Source organism: Emys orbicularis, chromosome 1, assembly GCF_028017835.1.
Source record: "Emys orbicularis isolate rEmyOrb1 chromosome 1, rEmyOrb1.hap1, whole genome shotgun sequence".
In the NCBI taxonomy this organism is placed as follows: domain Eukaryota; kingdom Metazoa; phylum Chordata; order Testudines; family Emydidae; genus Emys; species Emys orbicularis.
In genome coordinates, this window is record NC_088683.1 from 271,155,206 (window position 1) to 271,176,202 (window position 20,997).

Genomic DNA, 20,997 nt, shown 5'->3' on the forward strand with positions numbered 1-20,997 from the left:
TCTGTCCCAGCAACCTGAATGGGAGCTGCATCTGGAACCCAACAGTCTGCAACTCATGGCTTGGCTGTTGATTGATTAAATCAAGTTGAGAAGGACTGCTCAGTGGCAGTTCAGGAAATATTGCTTAATATGAGAAAGCAGTTCACTAGATCCACTTATTTGGCTAAGTAGAAATGTTTTTCAGTCTGGCCCACTTTTTAGGGAATACATCCAGCAGAAGCTAAGATTCAAAACATTTGAGAGCACCTGTTCCTTCTCAAATCCTTGGATCTTTCTCTAAGTTCCCCGAGAGTCCATTTAGCAGTGATCTCAGCTATCCAGCCATTGAGAGATCCTTTTTTCCAACCTCATGGTCACTAGAGTATCATTTAGTATATAGCATTTTTTTTCAAAACAGGCCTTGTATAATTGTTAAAAGCATTGTATCATTATTCAATGTGATTAATGGATTTTTCCTAGTTGAATAAATGTAATGTGTGTTTAGTACTTTCTTTAATATAAAAAAACTTTAATATATTTGGAAAAAAGTTTGCTGTACCTTATTTTTCAGATAAATTGGGAATTTTGGATTTTGTGATTGACAAAGCTGTTACTTCTCCATTTGTTTCCTGTGACAAACAGCTTGCCTTAACCATTGCTACTCTGCAGAAAAATGTATAAACATAGTTACAATAGTGGCTTAATGCTTTTTGGAAAGGGGTTTAAAATAATAGCTATTTATTTTTTAATTTAGTTTCAAGCATTTCATTGCAGAAGGAAGGCATTTTGGGGAACATTTTTAATACTAAAAGTATCCCTTTCTTCCTCAAACTTTTGGAATATGTTTTCCTGAATATGTCATTATAAAGACTTATATGTATAACTTGTTTTCTGTTTTAATACAAAGTATTTTGGAAACTCTTAAACTGGAAGGAAAAGTGCTTCATGGGCTTCATGACCTTGGAATCAAAGAGAAGGCCTTCAGCAAATTTATGAGATTACAGATCCATCCTGTGGATGACAGTTGTTCATTAGATATTCGTCACTCTTCGATAATAGTGAGTAGCCAAATAACTACTTAGTTTTAAATTTTGCTGGTGACAAAATTTGCTAGTTTGTATTTTTGAGTTGTATGTCTTTTTCTTACATATTTTCTGTTCTGTCGGCAATTGCATTGAAATTACAAGTCAAAAACATTAAATGTCAGTAAACAATGGAAAACATTTCAGGGTAAGGGACGATATCTGTCTATATAGCATAGACATGTACATGTTACCTCAGGATGGAATGCAGAGATAAAATTTCTAGGCACCATTAATGACTGCTTCTTCGAGCAGCTAGTTCTGGAACTCACAAGGGGAGAGACAAGTCTTGATTTAGTCCTAATTGGTGCACAGGATCTGGTCCAAGAGGCGAACCACTTGGTAATAGAGATCATAATGTAATTAAATTTAACATCCTTCTAGGGGGGGAAATATCAAAGAAACCCACCACAGAATCATTTAACTTCATAAAGGGGAACTACATGAAAATTAGGAGGCTAGTTAAATGGAAATTAAAAAGCCAAAAGAGTGAAATGCCTGCAAGCTGCATGGGAACTTTTTAAAAACACCATAAAAGAGGCTCAAACTGTATGTTTACCTGAAATTAAAAAAACAATAACACAGAAGCGGTAACTGGACCAAAATAATGCACCCATGGCTAAACAACAGAGTAAAAGAGATGGTGAGAGACAAAAAGACATCTTTTAAAAATTAGAAGTCAAATCCTACTGAGGAAAATAGAAAGGAATATAAATTCTGACAAGTCAAGTGTAAAAGTACAATAAGACAGGCCACAAAAGAATTTGAAGAGCAACTACCAAAACTAACAGCATTTTTTTAAGTACATCAGAAGCAGGAAGCCTGCAAAACAATCAGTGCGACCATTGAACAGTGGAGGTGCTAAAGGAGCACTGATAAGATAAGGCTGTTGCGGAAAAGCTAAATGAATTCTTTGCGTCAGTCTTTACTGCAGAGGATGTGAGGAAGATTCCCACACCTGAGCTATTCTTTTTAGTTGATAAATCTGAGGAACTGTCCCAGATTCAGTTGTCAATAGAGGAGGTTTTGGAACAAATTGATAAATTAAACAATAGTAAGTCACCAGGATCAGATGGTATTCACTGAAGAGTTCTGAAGGAACTCAAATATGAAAATGCAGAACTACTAACTGAGGTATGTTATTGCTTCAATCAGCCTCTGTTCCAGATGACTGAAAGATAGCTAATGTAACGTCGATTTAAAAAAAGGCTCCAAAGGCAGTCTTGGTAATTATAGCTCAGTTAGCCTATCTTCAGTAGCAGGCTAATTGGTTGAAACTACTGTAAAGAATAGAATTGTCAGACATATAGATGAACATGATTTGCTGGAGAAGAGTCAACATGATTTTTGTAAAGGGAAATCATGCCTCACCAATCCATTAGAATTCTTTGAGGGGGTCAAAAGATGTGTTAACAAGGGTGATCCAGTGGATATAGTGTACCTGGACTTTCAGAAAGCCTTTAACAGAGTTCCTCACCAAAGGCTCTTAAGCAAAGTAAGGAGTCATGGGATAAGAGGGAAAGTCCTCTCATGAATCAGTGTCTGGTTAAAAGTTAGGAAACAAAGGATAGGAATAAATGGTCCGTTTTCACAGTGAAGAGAGGTAAACAGCAGGGTCCTCTAAGGATTTGTACTTGGACCTGTGCTGTTCAATATAGTCATAAATTATCTGGAAAAAGGGGTAATCAGGAAGTGGCAAAGTGTGCAGATGATACAAAATTACTCAAGATAGGTAAGTCAAAAGTTGACTGCAAAGAGTTACAGAGGGATCTCTCGAAACTGGGAGACTGGGCAACAAAATGGCAGATGAAATTCAGTGTTGGTAAATGCAGAGTAATGCACATTGGAAACATAATCCCAACTATACATATAAAATGATGGGTCTAAATTAGCTGTTACCACTCAAGAAAGAGATCTTAGAATCATCATGGATAGTTGTCTGAAAACATCTGCTCAATATGCAGTGTGGCAGTCCAAAAGCCAACAGAATGCTACATTACCCAATGAAATTAAAAGGCAGTAGGTTTAAGACAAACATAAGTAAGTACTTCTTAATGCAACATTCAGTTAACCTGTGTATCTCGTTGCCAGAGGATGTTGTAAATGCCAAAAGTATAACTAGGTTCAAAAAAGAAAAGTTAATGGAGATAGGTTCATCAATGGCTATTAGCCGAGATGTTCAAGGATGCAAACCCATGCTCTGGGTGTCCCTAATCCTCTGACAGACAGAAGGTGGGACTGGACGACAAGTGATGGAACACTCGATAAATTTCCCTGTTCTGTTAATTCCCTCTGAAGCATCTGGCACTGGCTTCTGTCAGAAGACAGGATACTGGACTGGGTGGATCATTGATCTGACCCAGTATGACCATTCTTATATTCTTATGTTCATAAAATGGATAATGTTTTACCATATATTATGAATATTTTCCTATATCCTATTGAAAACTTCAAATTCTGAGGATGTTTAAAGGAAAAGAGGAAGTTTTAAATATCTACTTTTATTACAACTACACTGTTGAACAATAATCTCTACACTCACAAAGGACCTTTCATCTGACTATCTAAACTTTGTACCAAATATGAATTTAGCCTCATAGTACCTTTCTGTGGTAGATGACTGTGAAACCCATTTTACAGATGAAAGAACTGAGCCACAGGGATTAATTGTCTGTCCATAGTTACTCAATAACTCAGTGACATTCAGGAAGAGGACCCAGCAATTTTTACTCCCAGGCCCCTGTTCTACTCACTAAACACACTCTCCCTCTTTTTAGCCGTGTCATAGAATTTGATACGATTTGACTAGCAGCCTTGTGTATACATGGAAAAAGCAGTAAAAATATTAATTATTCCTCATCTGAAGGCACCATATTTCATTCTTTAATTTATTAACTATACACAGGCTTCCATGAAAAACAATTAAAGAACAGTCTGCAATGACAAATGATATATGTCCTTTAATTGAGGAAGAAATTGAAAAGGAAAAAACCTCATGGAATGCCAAATTGCCTCTTTATTGAAAACTAATGATAACTGAGCAAATTTTAGGTTTAGGTCTAGTAGGTTCAATCCAGACAAGTAAGGGGTTGTGACATGGCATGCCCTGTAACCTTGGGTGCCTCACAGTGCTTTGCTTTTGTAGCTTCCAACCTTGGCTGCTCACAGCCAGCAAGCAGGTCACACCTTGAGTGTCTGTGTACTAGACAGCTCTGGCTCAGCAGCTTTTACCGCAGAAGCCTGTCTGCGTCCGCACACTCTCACTCTGGCTTCCATCAGCCTTGGTTACTACTTTCAGGGTGATCCGAACAAATTCTCAGTCACAGATTTTCCCAAAACCATGGGCTCTGCAATGTCCAGCCCTCTTCTGGACAATTTAGAGAGATAATATGGGTCATTTGTCCCTTTAAAGGTACAGAACACATCACTGCTTATTAACTTAACTGGGGGTAAATACACCCTTCCCTTTAAACACAGCACTGAGTTGGTTTATGGTAATGCTTAATAATTTTATTAACAAAATATACATAGGATTAAGTAAGTTAAAGTATAAAGAATGAAAATAGAAATTTACAAGTAAAACAAAACAAAATATGCTTCTAAAGGTCTAAAACTTAATCTAGCAAGATACAGGCTTTGTTCAGTATGGTTTCTCTCACCAGTCACTTTTCTTCCTAGCCATAGCTCATTTTCTCCTTAGTCAGGATCTTCCACAAAAGTACAAGATGCTGGCTTCTCTTGTTGTCTTAGGTGAAAAATCTTTACCTAGGCAGGTTTGTCACCTATATTCAGTTTTAGAGACTTCAGACCCCTCTTGGTTGAAGGACCCATCTTTGTCAGCTAGCAAGAACTCTAGCTTCTTAAATCTGTCCAGTGATGGATGTCAAAGATGGCTTCAATGAACTTGTTTCAAGAGGCAGGATGACCTCACAGTGTTCTTCTCTTTCTGTGGGCTTCCAATCCGCTGTTTGATTTCTATGTAAATAGGGCTTCCCTTGTTTGATTCCACCATGCTTAATTTACACAGGAGACAGGTAGATAGCTGTGACATACCCTCCTGTCTGGGCAGACTGTACCTTATGTCAATGAATATCCATGATTCCTTACATAGTGTTAATACATACATTTCACAGTGATATTAATCACCAGTGTGTCATTACCTTCAGAAAAGACCTCACTCTATTCACTCTTATAATACAGTAATATTGTATACAATCACTTGATTCAGTTGCTTATCACTTGAAGTTCAGCCCCGTTATATAGACCAGTAAACCTTTTCAATAGATTCTTCTGAAGGTTACCCCTCAGAGTAAAGTTTATTTTAGGAGTGCAGAAGGCAACATGGAGTCTGCTGGAGAAAGAGGCTCTGTGCTCTTTTTTTCCCTCTCACTTGTGTTTGGCGAAATGCAAATTGTTCTGTTCCCTGCCATCTCCTCCACCTAATGTCATGATGAACCTGTTTACTATTTATATGTAAATTGAGGTAAACACTCTTTCCTTTGTTGACATACCTGGTCTGCACACACCTTAGTTATAATTTCAGTATATATTCATAACTCTTAATAACCATCACATACATACATCACACAAGAAAACTAATGATCAGTGAGTTATTAGTTTTCAAATGATACCTCATAAGGCATATTTTGTATAAAGATTATATGTAGGTTGTGAATGCGGGGGTGCTTAGTGTCACAATTTACATACACCCGTGGGTGATAGAATATTTGTTTTACCTGTTTGATATAACTTTTCTGCTCTGAGAGAATTGAAATTGATTTTAGTCATACTGCAGCACAGAATTACAATTGTATCTTTCCTCTGATTAGGTAATGATAATCTTAATTAAAGATCTCTTTTTTCCTTTTCCTTGTTTCTGTTAGATCAATGTTTCATTACATACCTTAATTCAAAAACCCTAAGGGTCTGATTTAAAGAAAAAAAACTAAAAGTATTATTTCTTCTCAGCATTTTCAGGAAATTTGATATGCCACCTGCATTTAATTTTTAATAGTTATGTGCCATTATATTTTACCACAGGTAATAGAATTCTGATGTTTTTAAACAAGTCCCACTCACCTATGTTTATATACTTCAGTAGCATACTCAGTATTGCCTGGATCCAGCAGAGCAGTTAAGCACAAGTAGTTTTTAATTGAAGTCAAAACGTTTTAAGCACATGTTTAAACATGGATCTAAATGATACTAAACAAAAAAAGATTTGTACTTTGGTGACAACTTCTGTTTATTCTTAGGCCAGGTGTGCACTAGAAGCTTTTGCTCGTATAGTGCTGTCAGTTAGGGATCTACTTTTTGTTGACTTTTATATCTGACAAAATCCGTAGTATAGTTGTCATTATGCTGGCATAAAAGTGCTTTTGCCAGCATAGCACATTTCATTCACCCAACTGGTATAGGTACTTTTTTGGTGATATAAGCTGCATCTACACTAGCAAAGTTTTGCCGCTGTAGCTATACCAGGAAAACTTTTAAGGTTAGACTAGGCCTTATAATTGCACCTATTTAAGGTGTTACATATAACAACAAATTATGATTCCTATTTTTATATTTTAGAATCTATTTTCTATTACTCTCTCATTTAGAAAGAACCTGGTCCTTTTTACTTGCTTTGCCAGCTGTTGTGAGAAAATAGTGTGTTTGTTAGCATGGCTTTGGCTATAAATATGTGATTCAGTGGTAAACCTTTGTGGCCTTTTTGAATGACTCACTTGTGTGGGTTTTTTTGTTTGTTTGTTTTTTAGTGGGTCAATAACATAGAAAAAGATCACATCTACAACAAGTGGCCCACAAGTTTCCAGGAACTTTTTAAGCAAACATTTTCAGGAGTTATACAGCAGATTAGGCGCAATTTGTATAATTTGGTAAGTTTTGAGTTACTTATGTTAGATGAATATTCATGTGTTGCTGCCTAGTGTATGAACAGAACTATGTATGAATCTTATGTTTTATGAGGAAATATATAGCATTGCATTTAGTTTTAGGTTTGCTGGAAATTCACATTTTTCATTTAGGACCTTGAAATCGGACCTACAATTTTCTAGTTAATTAAATAATCTATAAATATCAGGACTGATTTTCAGAATTGCTAAATTTCTGCAGCTGCCATTAACTGTAGTTGGTGTTCTGTGTGTTTGTTTCTACTGAAAATCAGACCTATTTATTACAAAAGGCATTACATTTCAATAAAAATGTTATCAGAATTACAATTAATGTTAAATTGTATAAGGTACAATAAAGACTGCTTAATAACACAGACATTTCTTTAATCTATATGTATTAAAATCACGTAACTCTTCACTATAAATGTCACATTGCCTAGTGTAGTTTGTCATGTAACAAAATAATAATAATAAAAGCAAAGATATTGGCATTGCCCAGTGCTACTTACTCAATTAAATACTTTTCAATGTGCAGGAGTTGAGGGGTGGAGTTAAAGTTGACACAGTAAGCTTAATTCTGGATTTCCTGGGCCCAGTCATCGTGTTAGTTGTGTGTGGGGATGTGTGTTCAAATACCTTTGACATCAGAGGGAGTTGTGCATTCACAACTGGTAGGTTGCTCAGGTCAGTTAACCTTTGTGAGCTTAAAACTCAGACTTTCTATTCGGGTAATAGCGCTTGGGGTTTTTTAATCAAAGACTGTTATATTAGGGAATACTTTAATCTCCTGTCTCTCTTTTTTGATTCCCATCTTGGCTATTTCCATGAATATTAGATGCTAAACTTCAGTATATGTATCAGGTTACTGCTTGTATTGTATAGTACCATGCTGATTTACAGCAACAGGCCACCATGAAATCTTTCATAGAGATAAAGGTCAGAGCAGGAGCAACCATTATCACTAAAGTTCAAAGGTATAAATACTAACACTACCTGCTTTTAGAGAATAACAGGAATTTATGCCTCATTTGATACCCATTTTAGAACACAACCCTAATTATGGTGTTGCTACCAGGTGCCATCACAATATTATGGGCAGATGGTATACTACTGACATTGGTGGGCTGCTGGTACAAATTAGATTGCATTGCTGAATTAAGGCAATGGAAGGTATGACAGTGGCATTCTAATCTAGGCTATACGGACACATTCAGTGGGAGCTAGAAGGAATGTAGATTCAGCACACAGGAATTTAGGAAGATCAGTTGGTTCCACTTACTGAAAAAACAGTTCATTTGAAATTCCACTGATTTGTGAGATGAAATTTTCACACTCTAAAACCTTTTTGTGCTCTCTGGGATGGAAGGGAGAGTAAACCGGGGTTAGAGTGCAGCGTTGCCACAGTCCAGCAGAAGGAGTCTGAACTCAAAGGAGGAATGTGGTTGTGGATAGGGGAGGAGGTGGAGGGAAGCCTGAGTTGCTTCCGTTGTGGTGAAATGAGCACAACTAACTACTGAGTGGGAGTGCCCATGTGTGGGAAATTCTATTTTATATATTATATTGCATATAGAAATCACATTAAAAAAAATGTAAAGTTTGCAAAGTAAAGCACTTAAAAGTTAAGAAATCCCAATTAAGGCTGCCCGTGCACTCTCCCTGCTCTTAGATCTTGTGTCTAGTGCACTGTGGCTGCGGGGAGAAACAACTGCAGGGAAAGTCCTGCTCAGTCCATGCACCCCAGTGTTGGAGCATGCTCATTACAAACAGAATCTTTGGAGAATTTAGTCTCTAAATTCTAATAATTTTCTACTGAATAGGTGCAAACTGAGACTTTCAGAGGCTCAAAAATTGACCATGTTTGGATGGATTTTCATGAGGATGGCAAAAAATACATCCCTGACACATCCTTAATAATATCCCCTTATTAAATTTCAGTACTCTGCTACAACGCATGAAGGCACTAGAGTTTTTCAGTGAAATGGCTGTAAAAAAAATTTTTAACATGTGCAAAACAATGTATTCTTCCCTAACCTAATTCTGAGAAACAGCTACACTGTTTTGAGGCTTAGTAGGCAGATGCCTGGCATAGAAAATTTCAGACCAAGTCTGACAAAGTTATAAACAACTGAAAACACGGTCTTATAATGGAAAGTGTCAGGCAACCATAAGTAATTGTTATTGCCTGCATCATTTATAATTTTTAGCATGTGATCTTGTAATGCAACACTGTATCACAATGCATATGCACAAGGGGATAGACTTTAACTTTGGCGTTCCATGATTTTTGACTTTCTTAACCATGCAGTCTTAAAACAAAGTTATTCATGTGAAATATTAATACATAAAATATTGAAGATGATGTTAACTAGTTTAGGCATTATAAAATTAGTTATTAAGTAAATATTTAAGAAGAAGCTCAAAATTAAACACAACAGTATATAAAATAAAAATGTGTATGTTTATAATAATAAAAGTGTGTGCGCTCATATGTGTGTCTATATATAATAGAAAGAGAGTGTGTGTGTGCGCACATAATTAAATATTGGTATTGGAACATAAGACTCTATGTTATAGAAACTTTACAATATAAGAAAAGGCATCCTTGTCTTTTAATCAAAGAATAGGGCTTGGAGGGTTTTTTGCACATTTGTATAAAATATTGTTATATGTAGTGTATGTTAAATAGGAGGCAAATTACAACAAATACTAAACTGGATAGCATTGCAGGGCTGAATATCTAAGGTCTCAGTTCTGCAATTTGATCCACATAGACACAAGACCCCCCCCCCCCCCCCCATGTGGATTAGTTGCAGTTTCAGCTTCTAAGATTGCAAGTAAGAGATGATTTTGCATTCCAAGCTAAACAAACAAATCCAACAACAGCAACAACAAAAACTAAAAACAAAAATGCAGCAGGGAGGAAGGTGGAGGTTTTTCTTTCAAAGTAAAATAGATTTCTTATTTTTGCAGACAAAGTTAGATGGCATACATTGCTTAGGCTTTATATATCTATTTAGCCATTGGTGGTCTTATTTTTCAAGGTATATTTAGGAAGTGACAGCAAATTTAGAACAAGGTATGAGTTTATGAAAAAGATATAGCTCTCTAACTTTCAAAAAGAGAATGGTGATTGTACAGCGGTGGTGAAATTTAGTTGGTGGTTATCTCAAAATTTTCAGCTTTTAGTACAATACATAAACTCTGAAGTTGTTTTTATATGTACTCCTAATATTTTCTTGTGATGAATTTCTGAGATGACAATAGAGAACTGTATGTAGGGCTGCACAACTCCTTCTGGAATCCCTGTACTACATTGTATTTTAAGTCTGAAAGGAACTAAAGGGATTATATATTGACTATATAATGTCTTTTTCTCCTATTAGGTATTGTTTATTGATCCTGTCCAGGAACATGCAGCTGATTTTGTGAAACTAGCAGAATTATTCTATCACCACAATATACCACTTAGGTAATGTAAAATTGCAATGTTAATGACGATAACTGCTTTTTGATGAGTACTACTTCTCTCTCTTCATTTCCCAGTCTGAAAGAGAAAGATGTGAAGTCAAACTCAATTGTCCAACATGGCTGTGTAAAACACTACCAACTAGGCTTACTAGTTGGCCTAGTTGTGTTTAACATACTGTAGCACTTAGTTTTCATGAGAAAATAGTTTTCCAAAGGCTGGTAGGTTGCAGTTACCCTATAACAACATGTGGAGAATGGCCAGATAACATTTTCCTGAATATTAGCATCATAAATAATCCCATTGGATGTCCATGTGGGACTTCTATTTAAAGCAAAACATTAAACAATCATGCACACAGTTGATTTACAATGATATAGAGTGTGTTGATGAATTCAGTTCTTTGGATAGAGGTTTTGCTTTACATAATTTTATTGGTGTACTATAAAATAAATAAATAAATAGAGCCTACATTTTAAATGGAGCTTTTAAATCAAGTACTTCAAGCACCCATCGTTTCCTAGTGTCATTTTTGTTAATTATTTTAGTGCTAAATTTCCTTTAAGATTTTAATATTCCTGTTTTTCCCCTCCATTTTCTTTGATTTTTTCTTTTATGGAATTTTAGAAAAGTAATGGCTTCAAGTGGTGTTGCATACCATCTGAACATGTGTTACATGGATGGACATTATCACTGTTTGTTTTTCCTGAGGGTTCCCAGGAAAATGATTGTAAAATGTTCTCAAGAATGTTGCCTCAGTCCATTGGGAGAATGCATTTTAGACTGTATTTTGCCTCTCCTGTTGCAGCCTGTATATCTGACTCTGTGGTACAGGTAGTCCTCAAAGTTTACATTTGACTTGGGTGTGAGGACTGTGTCAGAGTAGTTAGTCTATTTTAATTTTTGTCCTCCAAATACTCCTCTACCCCTATATAACGCTGTCCTCGGGAGCCAAAAAATCTTACCGCATTATAGGTGAAACCGCGTTATATCGAACTTGCTTTGATCCGCCGGAGTGCACAGCCCCCCACCCCCCCGGAGCGCTGCTTTACCGCTTTATATCTGAATTCGTGTTATATCGGGTCGCGTTATATCGGGGTAGAGGTGTATTGTTTCATTAACAGTATCCACTAGTTTCCATGTTATGGAATTGTCAGTGTTATGGCTTCCTTTGTGGTACTTGACTTTCATTGTGAGGTCAAAGAGGATAATAATCCCAATAATTTAGTAAACAGTGTAAATTGTGGCAACATCCCCTAAACCCTTTTCAGAAACAAGTGGAACCCCAGCCGAAAAAAACAACACCTGAATTGCTAGTGTTATATCTCTCTCAGAAACATGGGATACTCTCTGTGACTGGGATGTATACCTATAAGACTGCAGTCACATAACCAGTCTCCTCTCTTCAGGAAAAACTGCCTGAATTCTTCTCAGCTCAATGACTTGATAACAGGAAGCACTAGGAATAAAACTGCTTCTTTCTTTATCCTGCTGGCACAGATTCAAATGGATATTTTTCTCTACAGCTTGACCTCACTGCTTAATCCTAGAGGCCTTGTAACAGTTCTGGTCTAATGTACTGCATAGTTCACAGGGTTTTAATCAAATGGCTGTTCCTTAAGCTTTTCTGCACCTCCTAGTGGTGTCTAAAATCTCAAAGCAAGGTGTTCCTAAAAGCAAGTAACCCAATAAACTGATTGTGTGATTTTTCTCTCAGAACAGCTAACAGCACCTTTACATGATGGTCTGGTCATCTCCAAATCCTATTTAATGAGGTTTTTAAGATCTGCATTTTTTTCTTGGAGACGATAATGGATAAATTCCTCCACATTACTTTTTCCAAAAATCATACTGGAAGTTGCCTGTGATAAAGATTGATCATTCCAAATGTATGTGACTAGCATGGATAAATGATCAACTCAGTCCTATCACATCCCACCTTTCAAATTGATTACCTTGAGCATGCTCGTGTTTTGGTAGCCAACTCTGGTTTTGGCTATCACAGCCTCTAACCAGAAGGTCTGGTGGAAAGAGTGGGAGAAGCTGTTGATTGTAGTACAAGGTACTCCCCCTGTGTGCTAATTATTATTTGTATCTTTTTGGAAAACCTATTACATATATTTTTCATATAGTGTTAAGTTTTGTAGTTAAGTTTAGTTCTGCTGCATCATTATGGCATAGTAAAAATCTCATTTTATTTCCTCCAAGGAGATGAATTTGAATCAGCCAAACAGTCTATTCATTGGTTGTGACAATATTCTATTAAAGATGTTGAACCAATCTGTAATGCTGAAGATAGAAAGCTATCTAATTATTTTGATCTAGTTTTAATTCAAATCCATACAGTTTTGTAATTATGTTTATGGTAAGTCCTTGGTGTTGATTCATTTACTGTTTTTTCCCAATATGATCACAGTGCTCTCTTCCTTTTCCTCTTCCTGCATTACTTCTCATTTTGTTCAGTATAGTTGTTTTACAGTTTGCCTCTATTTTGGGGCAGATAATCTAGTAGGGGCGCACCAGCTGTAGAACCACACAGAGTCGCCAGCAGCTCTCTATGGGAAGACTCAACTAGGAAATTGCCCAGCACTCAAGTGCAGCTCTCCTGTGGAAAATACACCCAAAATAATATTGTCTTGCGCTGAGAAATATATACAATGTAAACCCATAAATTTGCCCCTTCCCTCAATGGTGAAGGAAGATATGCACAACTTCTTCCCTCCCCCTCCCCCATTATATATTGCACAAACTGGGTTTTATAATAAACAAAAACAAGTTTATTAACTACAGAAGGCAGACTTTAGGTGATAATAAGGGATAGCAAACAGAACAAAGCAGATTACAAGCAAATAAAACAAAACATGCATACTAAGTTTAAGATCTTAAAGAGACTGGCTTCAAGAAGTAATTTCTCACCCTAAATGTTGCTTTTGGGCAGGATGCAGAAATTCTTGAAGGTTAGCTACCCTGCTTGCAGCTTAAATCTTCAGACACCATATTCACAGACCAGATCCCTTTTCCAGCCTGGGCTCAACTCTTTCCCCTCCACCTCCCCACCCCCGCGTGTTTTTGTTTCTCAGATCTTTCCAGCTGTCATCCTGGGTGGGGATGCAGTGAAGAGTGAACCTAGATCAATTTACTCCCCAGCCTTAAACAAAATTTACATAAGGCGGGAACCTTTTGTTTTCCAGTCTTGACCTCCCTCTCCTTTTAGTGGAAAATCACTAGATGTCCAAGATGGTGTGTAGTACCAGGTGACATGACCACCTGATCTTGTAGTGTCAAAGCAACATCCCAGCTTCTCAGGAAGGAGAGAGATTAGTATCTTCAAAGCCTTATTGTTTCTTCCTAATGGCCCATCAAGGCTGACGGCCTGCTGTCTGGTGGGTGTTTCCCAAGTACACACACAATTGTAATTGTTACATAGTCAATAATCCTAACTTTAGATACAGAAATGATACATGAATACAAATTGGATAATCACATTCAGTAAATCATAACCTTTCCAATGATATCTCACAAGACCCATCTTGCATAAAACATCTTAGTTATGCCATATTCATATCATAACAAGATTTCTATGAAGAATATGGAGTGTAATGTGACAGAGGTATATTTTTTTATTGGGCCAACATCTATTGGTGACAGTGACAAGCTTTCTCTTTCATCAACAGAGATTAGTTCAATAAAAGATTAGCTCACTCACCTTCTTTCTCTAAATCTTAATGTTTAAGATAAAGGACCAGATTCAGAGATGATGTAAATACTAGTGTTACATATCAGTGTAAATGGGTATAACTTACATACTGAGACTGTTGGGAAGGGCATGGTTGTAGCGAGAAAAGCAACCAACAAGACGGTGAAAGAGAAATTACACTCCCCTTCTGTTTGCCATTCCTTGCCATTCCACTGTAGTGGAGCATAGGTTACATCTGCTTACAGACTTATTTATGTGTAACTTAAACTTCAGCTTACGTCACTTCTAAATTTGGCCCCACGAGTTCATTGCCATTTTGAGACGAAAATCTTTTAAAAATTCAGTGTATGTCTGTAAACTTTTGTGGTTGACTTAAATCAGGAGCCCAACCATATGTTTTTTATCTGTCCAATTGAACTGGTACCATAATTAATCAACATTGCAGTGTACTTTTATACCTAGTTCCATAAATTACATGGAGAGCACAGAATATATTAAGCAATAATTTTGTACATTACAAATAATCTGGAGAGCACAACATATATGAAACAATAATTTTGTAAAGCAACAGCATGTCATTTTTAGCCCACTCTCTGTAAACTTTGGAGGAAACAGGACAAACAGTCCTAATTTATCCAAGTATGTTTTATGCTATTGAATATTGCAGATATTAATTTGTAGGATATTGGTAGAAAATCCTCACATTGTTTGTATCTGAACAATCACGAGAAATTGCAATATCTTCCATCTGTTTTCAATAAGATTTAAAAAGACAGATAATGAATATTTACAGAGGGTTTTTTCCCCCTACAGAATTGGATTTGTTTTCATCTTAAATACTAATGAAGAAATCGACGGGAATGAGGATGCTGGAGTAGCTCTTTTGAGAGCTTTTAACTACATTGCAGAAGAATCTGATACTTCTCAAGCTTTTATCTCCATGATAAATGTTAGTGCCAGTAAATAGATAAAAATAATGCATAATACTTTTTAAAACTATTTGCTTTCCTATAAATTCAGAATTTCTCCTCCTTGTGACTGCCTTTAGTTGGAAACAATATTTCTAAAAGTGGATGTTAGGTTGCTGCAGGATATCTTACTGAAAACATTTTCCTGCTCCTCAAACAAATTCATTCTGGTAATATTGTCTATCTACAAATTTTCTTCAAGGATTAAAAGAAGGTAAACATACCTTTCAGCAGGCAGTATTTTCATGTGGAATCATAGTTTTGGGCTCTTTATATGGCCTTTTCATGCCTGCCTTCTTGTCTGTGTTCTGGCACACATTGGAGTAATGGTATTCCAAAATTGTTTAGGTCATGCCTTATGATTTAGAGGATTTCTGTGGTCATTCAGTGGTATAGAAAATGGGGCAGACTGGGTAAGACATTTTCATTATACAAGTGTTTGCCTAGTCTGGTTGACTCTATTCATGTCTCTGGAAAAACATGGAAATCTTCCAGGCTCAGAGGTTGAGAGAGAAGTCTGACAGGGAGGTTGTGGAATCTCCATCTCTGGAGATATTTAAGAGTAGGTTAGATAAATGTCTATCAGGGATGGTCTAGACAGTATTTGGTCCTGCCATGCGGGCAGGGGACTGGACTCGATGACCTCTCGAGGTCCCTTCCAGTCCTAGAATCTATGAATCCTCGGCTAGAGTGGGTGGCTTCAGAAGGGAAATTTAGGGAACATTTAGGGACTTACAAGGGAGGGAGTTAGGGTGTGGGAGAGCGCTTAGGGTGAGATGCGGAGTCTGGGAGGGAGTTAGGGTGCAGGAGGGCGCTCAGGGTGGGGGTGCGGGAGGAGGCTCAGGGCTGGGGCAGGCAGGAGGTGCAGAGCACTTACCTGGGGCAGCTCCTGTTTGGTGCAGGGGGTGTGCAGGTGGCTCTGTGCAGTGTGGCACCACCCCCATGGCCGCAATTCTGTGAATGCCCTCTTCTCCCCCCCCCCCCCCCCCCCGGCAGGCAGGGCCACCCGGAACGTAGGGGCTGCAGGGTCCTGGGCTAAGGGGGCCCCAGGGCCCTGGCCTGCAGCTCTAAAACCCCTTTTGGAATGCGGCCCTGCGAGCACGGGCCGGAGGTTTCAGGAGGAGCAGGGGCAGCCACGCAGCCAACGGCTGGAGAGAAGCGGCGCTTTCCCCTTCAAAGCGCCGCTTCTCTCCAGCCGGCTTCGAAGGGGAAAGCGCCGCTTCTCTCCGGCCGCTGGCTGTGCGGCTGCCCCTGCTCCTCCTGAGTCCTCTGGCCCGTGCTTGCAGGGCCGCATTCCGAAAGGGGCTTTAGAGCTGCAGGCCAGGGCCCCGGGACCCCCTTAGCCCACGGCCCTGCAGCCCCTAATGCCCCTGCGTTCCAGGTGGCCCTGCCGGGGGCGGGGGGCAGCTTCCCCGCTCACTCGCTCCTTCCCTCCCTCCTTCCCAGAAAGTCCTAAGCACCGCCAAACTGCTGTTTGGAGGCTGGGGAAGCGCAGGGAGGGAGGGGGAGGAGGCAGAGAAGAGGAACTTGTGCAATGCTCCCTTGTAAAGTCAGCCAAATGACGTTATAAGGGAGCATTGCACAACTTTAAAAGAGCATGTTCCCTAATGGAGCAACGACGTAACTTTGAAACAATGTTAAGCGGGAGGATGTTAAGTGGGGAGTTACTGTATAATGTATGGGTTTTTTTTCTTACTGTCCTGTATCATTTCTTCTTTAGGAGTAGGGGCACAGAAACTTAAGGTGATGGATGCATTAAAATTCCTTAGATAGGTAGATAGAAAGAAAGGAAGGAAGAAAGAAAGAAAGAAAGAAAGAAAGAAAGAAGTGGACCAGAGAGGAGAAAATGGAAGACCACTGTAAGAGAGAAATAGGAGTCCATAAAGGTTAGGGAGGGTATGGAGTATATGCAAGGTTAGTCATTGCAAGACTCTTTTCTGTGACCTGATCACAAAATATCCAGAGTTTATGAAGAGCATAGTGAAAACTGAGAAATTCTTCTCTCTGTTTTGTTCCATAATATGAAAAGAAGGAAACACTAGATATAATTAAAGAGTAATAAAAGTAGAACCAACAAAAGGAAGTGTTACTTTATGCATCTTATAAACTTGATGTGTTCACAGCCACAGGAGGTCATAGAGATAAACATCTAGCAGCCAATTGTGGAGTTTCTCTAGGAGTGTGGCCTGAGAGGAGACTGTTGATTTTGTGTTCTGGAGGTGCAGTCTTGAGTTTTGAGTGATTGTTCCAGGTGTGTGATTTGATTCAGTGCTTGCTGATATCCCATAACAAAGAAGCAGTGCTGACCTAGTTTTTAGCTAGGTTTAAAGGCCAGTCGGTAGTGAACAGTCAAGCAGCTAACAGCAGTTGCTCTGTGAGTTAGTAGGTGGTAGTTTGGGGGAGGTATCTTCCCCCTTCTTTTTCTCTAGGAGTAGGAGTTACTGAGGCAACACTAGACGTAACCCAGGAAGGAGAGGAGAGAAAGAAAAGGGTTGGGTGCAGAAGCTGTAGCATGTTCATCATCTGGGAGTCTGTATCTGATGGAATCTACTCATGCATGAAATGTCACCTGATGGATCTTCTGTGCCATGAGCTCTAAGAGTAAGAGATACAGCTGGAGATAATGATGGAATTCAGATGGGAATTTGAAAGTATAATGGAGGAGAGAATTTAGGAGGTGGTACAAATAACTCAAGAGTTGTGGACATCTGATGAACAAGAACCTGGAGAGCAGGCTGCCAAAAGAGGAGTGTGATCCGTGGAAAAAGTGTGGCAAAGCAGAGGAAGAGAACGGCTAGTGAAGATGAAACAGAATTGAGTAACAGGTTTTCTACATTGGGGAATGAGGAGGAGAAACAGACATGATTAGGTGATGAGGAAAAAAAGAAAGGAAGCTAGTCCCTGCATAAGAGAAGAGACAGTCAAGATACCAAGGAACTAGAGCCCAAGTTAAACTGAGGATGATGTACAGGGGACTGTGAGAGAGGACATAAGACAGATCCACGAAGAGACAGATCTGTGTGATTGGGGACGCCATGCTAAGAAGAATTGACAGACCTGTCATCAGACCAGATCCAGAGAATAAAAGTATGTTGTATTCCAGGCGCAAGCAAATATGATATGGATGTGAGGTTGAAAAGGATCCTGATGGGAGTGGGGAAAAATCCACTGACTGTGCTGCATGTCAGGACAAATGACACTACTAGATTCCCATTGGAATGGATGAAGGACGACTACACTAGCTTAGTAAGACGCTTAAAGGAAGCAGAAGCTCGGGTGATCTTCAGTGGAATACTAGACAGAAGAAGGGCAAAGGTGTGACACGATAATGAGATCAACCGATGGCTCAAGAATTAGTGCCATGAGGAAGCTTTTGGGAAGATTGACCATTGGGGTGCCTTACAGAAAGAAGACTCTTCCGTACTGGTGGACTCCACTTGAATATCTGGGTCAGGGGTCGGCAACCTCTGGCACGCAGCTTGCCAGAGTAAGCACCCTGGCGGGCCGAGCCAGTTTGTTTACCTGCCGCATCTTCAGGTTCGGCCGATCGCGGCTCCCACTGGCCGCGGTTCGCCGCTCCAGGCCAATGGGGGCTGCGGGAAGCTGCGCGGGCCGAGGGATGTGCTGGCCACGGTTTCCTGCCCTTCCCCCCCATTGGCCTGGAGCGGCGAACCGTGGCCAGTGGGAGCCACGATCAGCCGAACCTGCAGACGCGGCAGGTAAACAAACCGGCCCGGCCCGTCAGGGTGCTTACCCTGGTGAGCGGCGTGCCAGAGGTTGCCGACCCCGATCTAGGGTATTAATCTTCTAGCATCCAGTCTTGCACAATTGATAAGAAGTAGATGAGGGGGGAAGATTGGGAGAGACTTGTGAAATATCCACACCTGTCTTCAGTACACAGGAGGAGGAAAATCAGCTAAATGGAGATATAATAGGGGATAAAGAAACACTGTAAGATAAGAGATACCAAGGAGAAAGAAATTACAAATATTGATTGGAGTAGTAGTCAGGTAGGTGTTACAGTTAGTAAAAGGACTATACCTAATCCAGCTAAAAAACTAGGTGTGGTCTGAGGCAAAGAACTGAGATGCTTGTACATGAATGCAAGAAGGTTCAGCGGTAAAATGAAGGAACTGGAATTACTGGTGCAGGTGGTCAAACCAGATATTATGGGGATTACAGAAACATTGTAGAATAGCACTCATGGCTGGAATACATAAGAACGGCCATATTGGGTCAGACCAAAGGTCCATCAAGCCCAGTATCCTGTCCTCTGACAGTGGCCAATGGCAAGTGCCCCAAAGGGAATGAACAGACAGGTTATCATCAAGTGATCCATGCCATCACCCAATCCCAGCTTCTGGCAAACAGGCTAGGGACATCATTCCTGCCCATCCTGGCTAATAGGTCCATCAATGGCTATCTTCCATGTATCTATCTAGCTCCCTTTTGAACCCCGTTATAGTATTGGCCTTCACAACACCCTCTGGCAAGGAGTTCCAGAGGTTGACAGTGCGTTGCATGAAAAAATACTTTCTTCTGTTTGTTTTAAACCTGCTACCTATTAATTTCATTTGGTGGCCCCTTGTTCTTGTATTATGAGCAGGAGTAAATAATACTTCCTTATTTACTTTCTCTATACCACTCACGATTTTATAGACCTCTATCATATCCCCCCTTAGTCGCCTCTTTTCCAAGCTGAAAAGTCCCAGTCTTATTAATCTCTCCTCATATGGAAGCCGTTCTATACCCCTAATCATTTTTGTTGCCCTTTTCTGAACCTTTTCCAATTCCAATATATCTTTTTTGAGATGGGGCGACCACATCTGCATGCAGTATTCAAGGTGTGGGCGTACCATGGATTTATATAGAGGCAATATGATATATTCTGTCTTATTATATATCCCTTTCTGGATGATTCCCAACATTCTGTTTGCTTTTTTGACTGCCACTGCACATGATTTCAGAGAACTATCCACAATGACTCCAAGATACCTTTCTTGAGTGGTAACAGCTAATTTAGACCCCATCATTGTATATGTATAGTTAGGATTATGTTTTCCAATGTGCATTACTTCGCATTTATCAACATTAGATTTCATCTGCCATTTTGTTGCCCAGTCACCCAGTTTTGTGAGATCCTTTTGTAGCTCTTCACAGTCTGCCTGGGACTCAACTATCTTGAGTAGTTTTGTATCATCTGCACATTTTGCCACCTCACTGTTTATCCCTTTTTCCAGATCATTTATGAATATGTTAAATAGGACTGGGCCCAGTACAGATCCCTGGGGGACACCACTATTTACCTCTCTCCATTCTGAAAACTGACCACTTATTCCTACCCATTGTTTCCTATCTTTTAACCAGTTACCAATCCATGAGAGAACCTTCCCTCTTATCCCATGACTGCTTATTTTGCTTAAGAGCCTTTGGTGAGGGACCTTGTAAAAGGCTTTCTGAAAATCTAAATACACTATATCCACTGGATCTCCTTTGTCCTCGTGCTTGTTGACCCCCTCAAAGAATTCTAGTAGATTGGTGAGGCATGACTTCCCTTTGCAAAAACCATGTTGACTATTTCCCAACAAATTATGTTCATCTATGTGTCTGACAATTTTGTTCTTTATGATAGTTTCAACCAATTTGCCCAGTACCGAAGTGAGGCTTACCGGCCTGTAGTTACCAGGGATATCTCTGGAGCCCTTTTTAAAAATTGGCGTCACATTAGCTATCCTCCAGTCATTTGGTACAGAAGCTGATTTAAATGATAGGTTACAGATGATAGTTAGTAGTCCTGCAATTTCACATTTGAGTTCCTTTAGAACTCTTGGGTGAATACTATCAGGTCCTGGAGACTTATTACTGTTTAGTTTAGCAATTTGTTCCAAAACCTCCTCTAATAACA

At 39.2% G+C, this 20,997-nt stretch overlaps 1 protein-coding gene across 1 annotated transcript in view; it reads left to right on the plus strand.

Moving 5' to 3' along the window:
- Positions 1-20,997, plus strand: part of UGGT2 (UDP-glucose glycoprotein glucosyltransferase 2) — a 267,640-nt gene that overhangs the window by 103,647 nt on the left and 142,996 nt on the right. The window contains exons 12-15 of the mRNA XM_065407070.1: positions 887-1,037; positions 6,824-6,943; positions 10,345-10,430; positions 14,938-15,073. Of these exons, the coding sequence (XP_065263142.1) occupies positions 887-1,037; positions 6,824-6,943; positions 10,345-10,430; positions 14,938-15,073 (493 nt within the window). The remainder of the gene's footprint in view (positions 1-886; positions 1,038-6,823; positions 6,944-10,344; positions 10,431-14,937; positions 15,074-20,997) is intronic.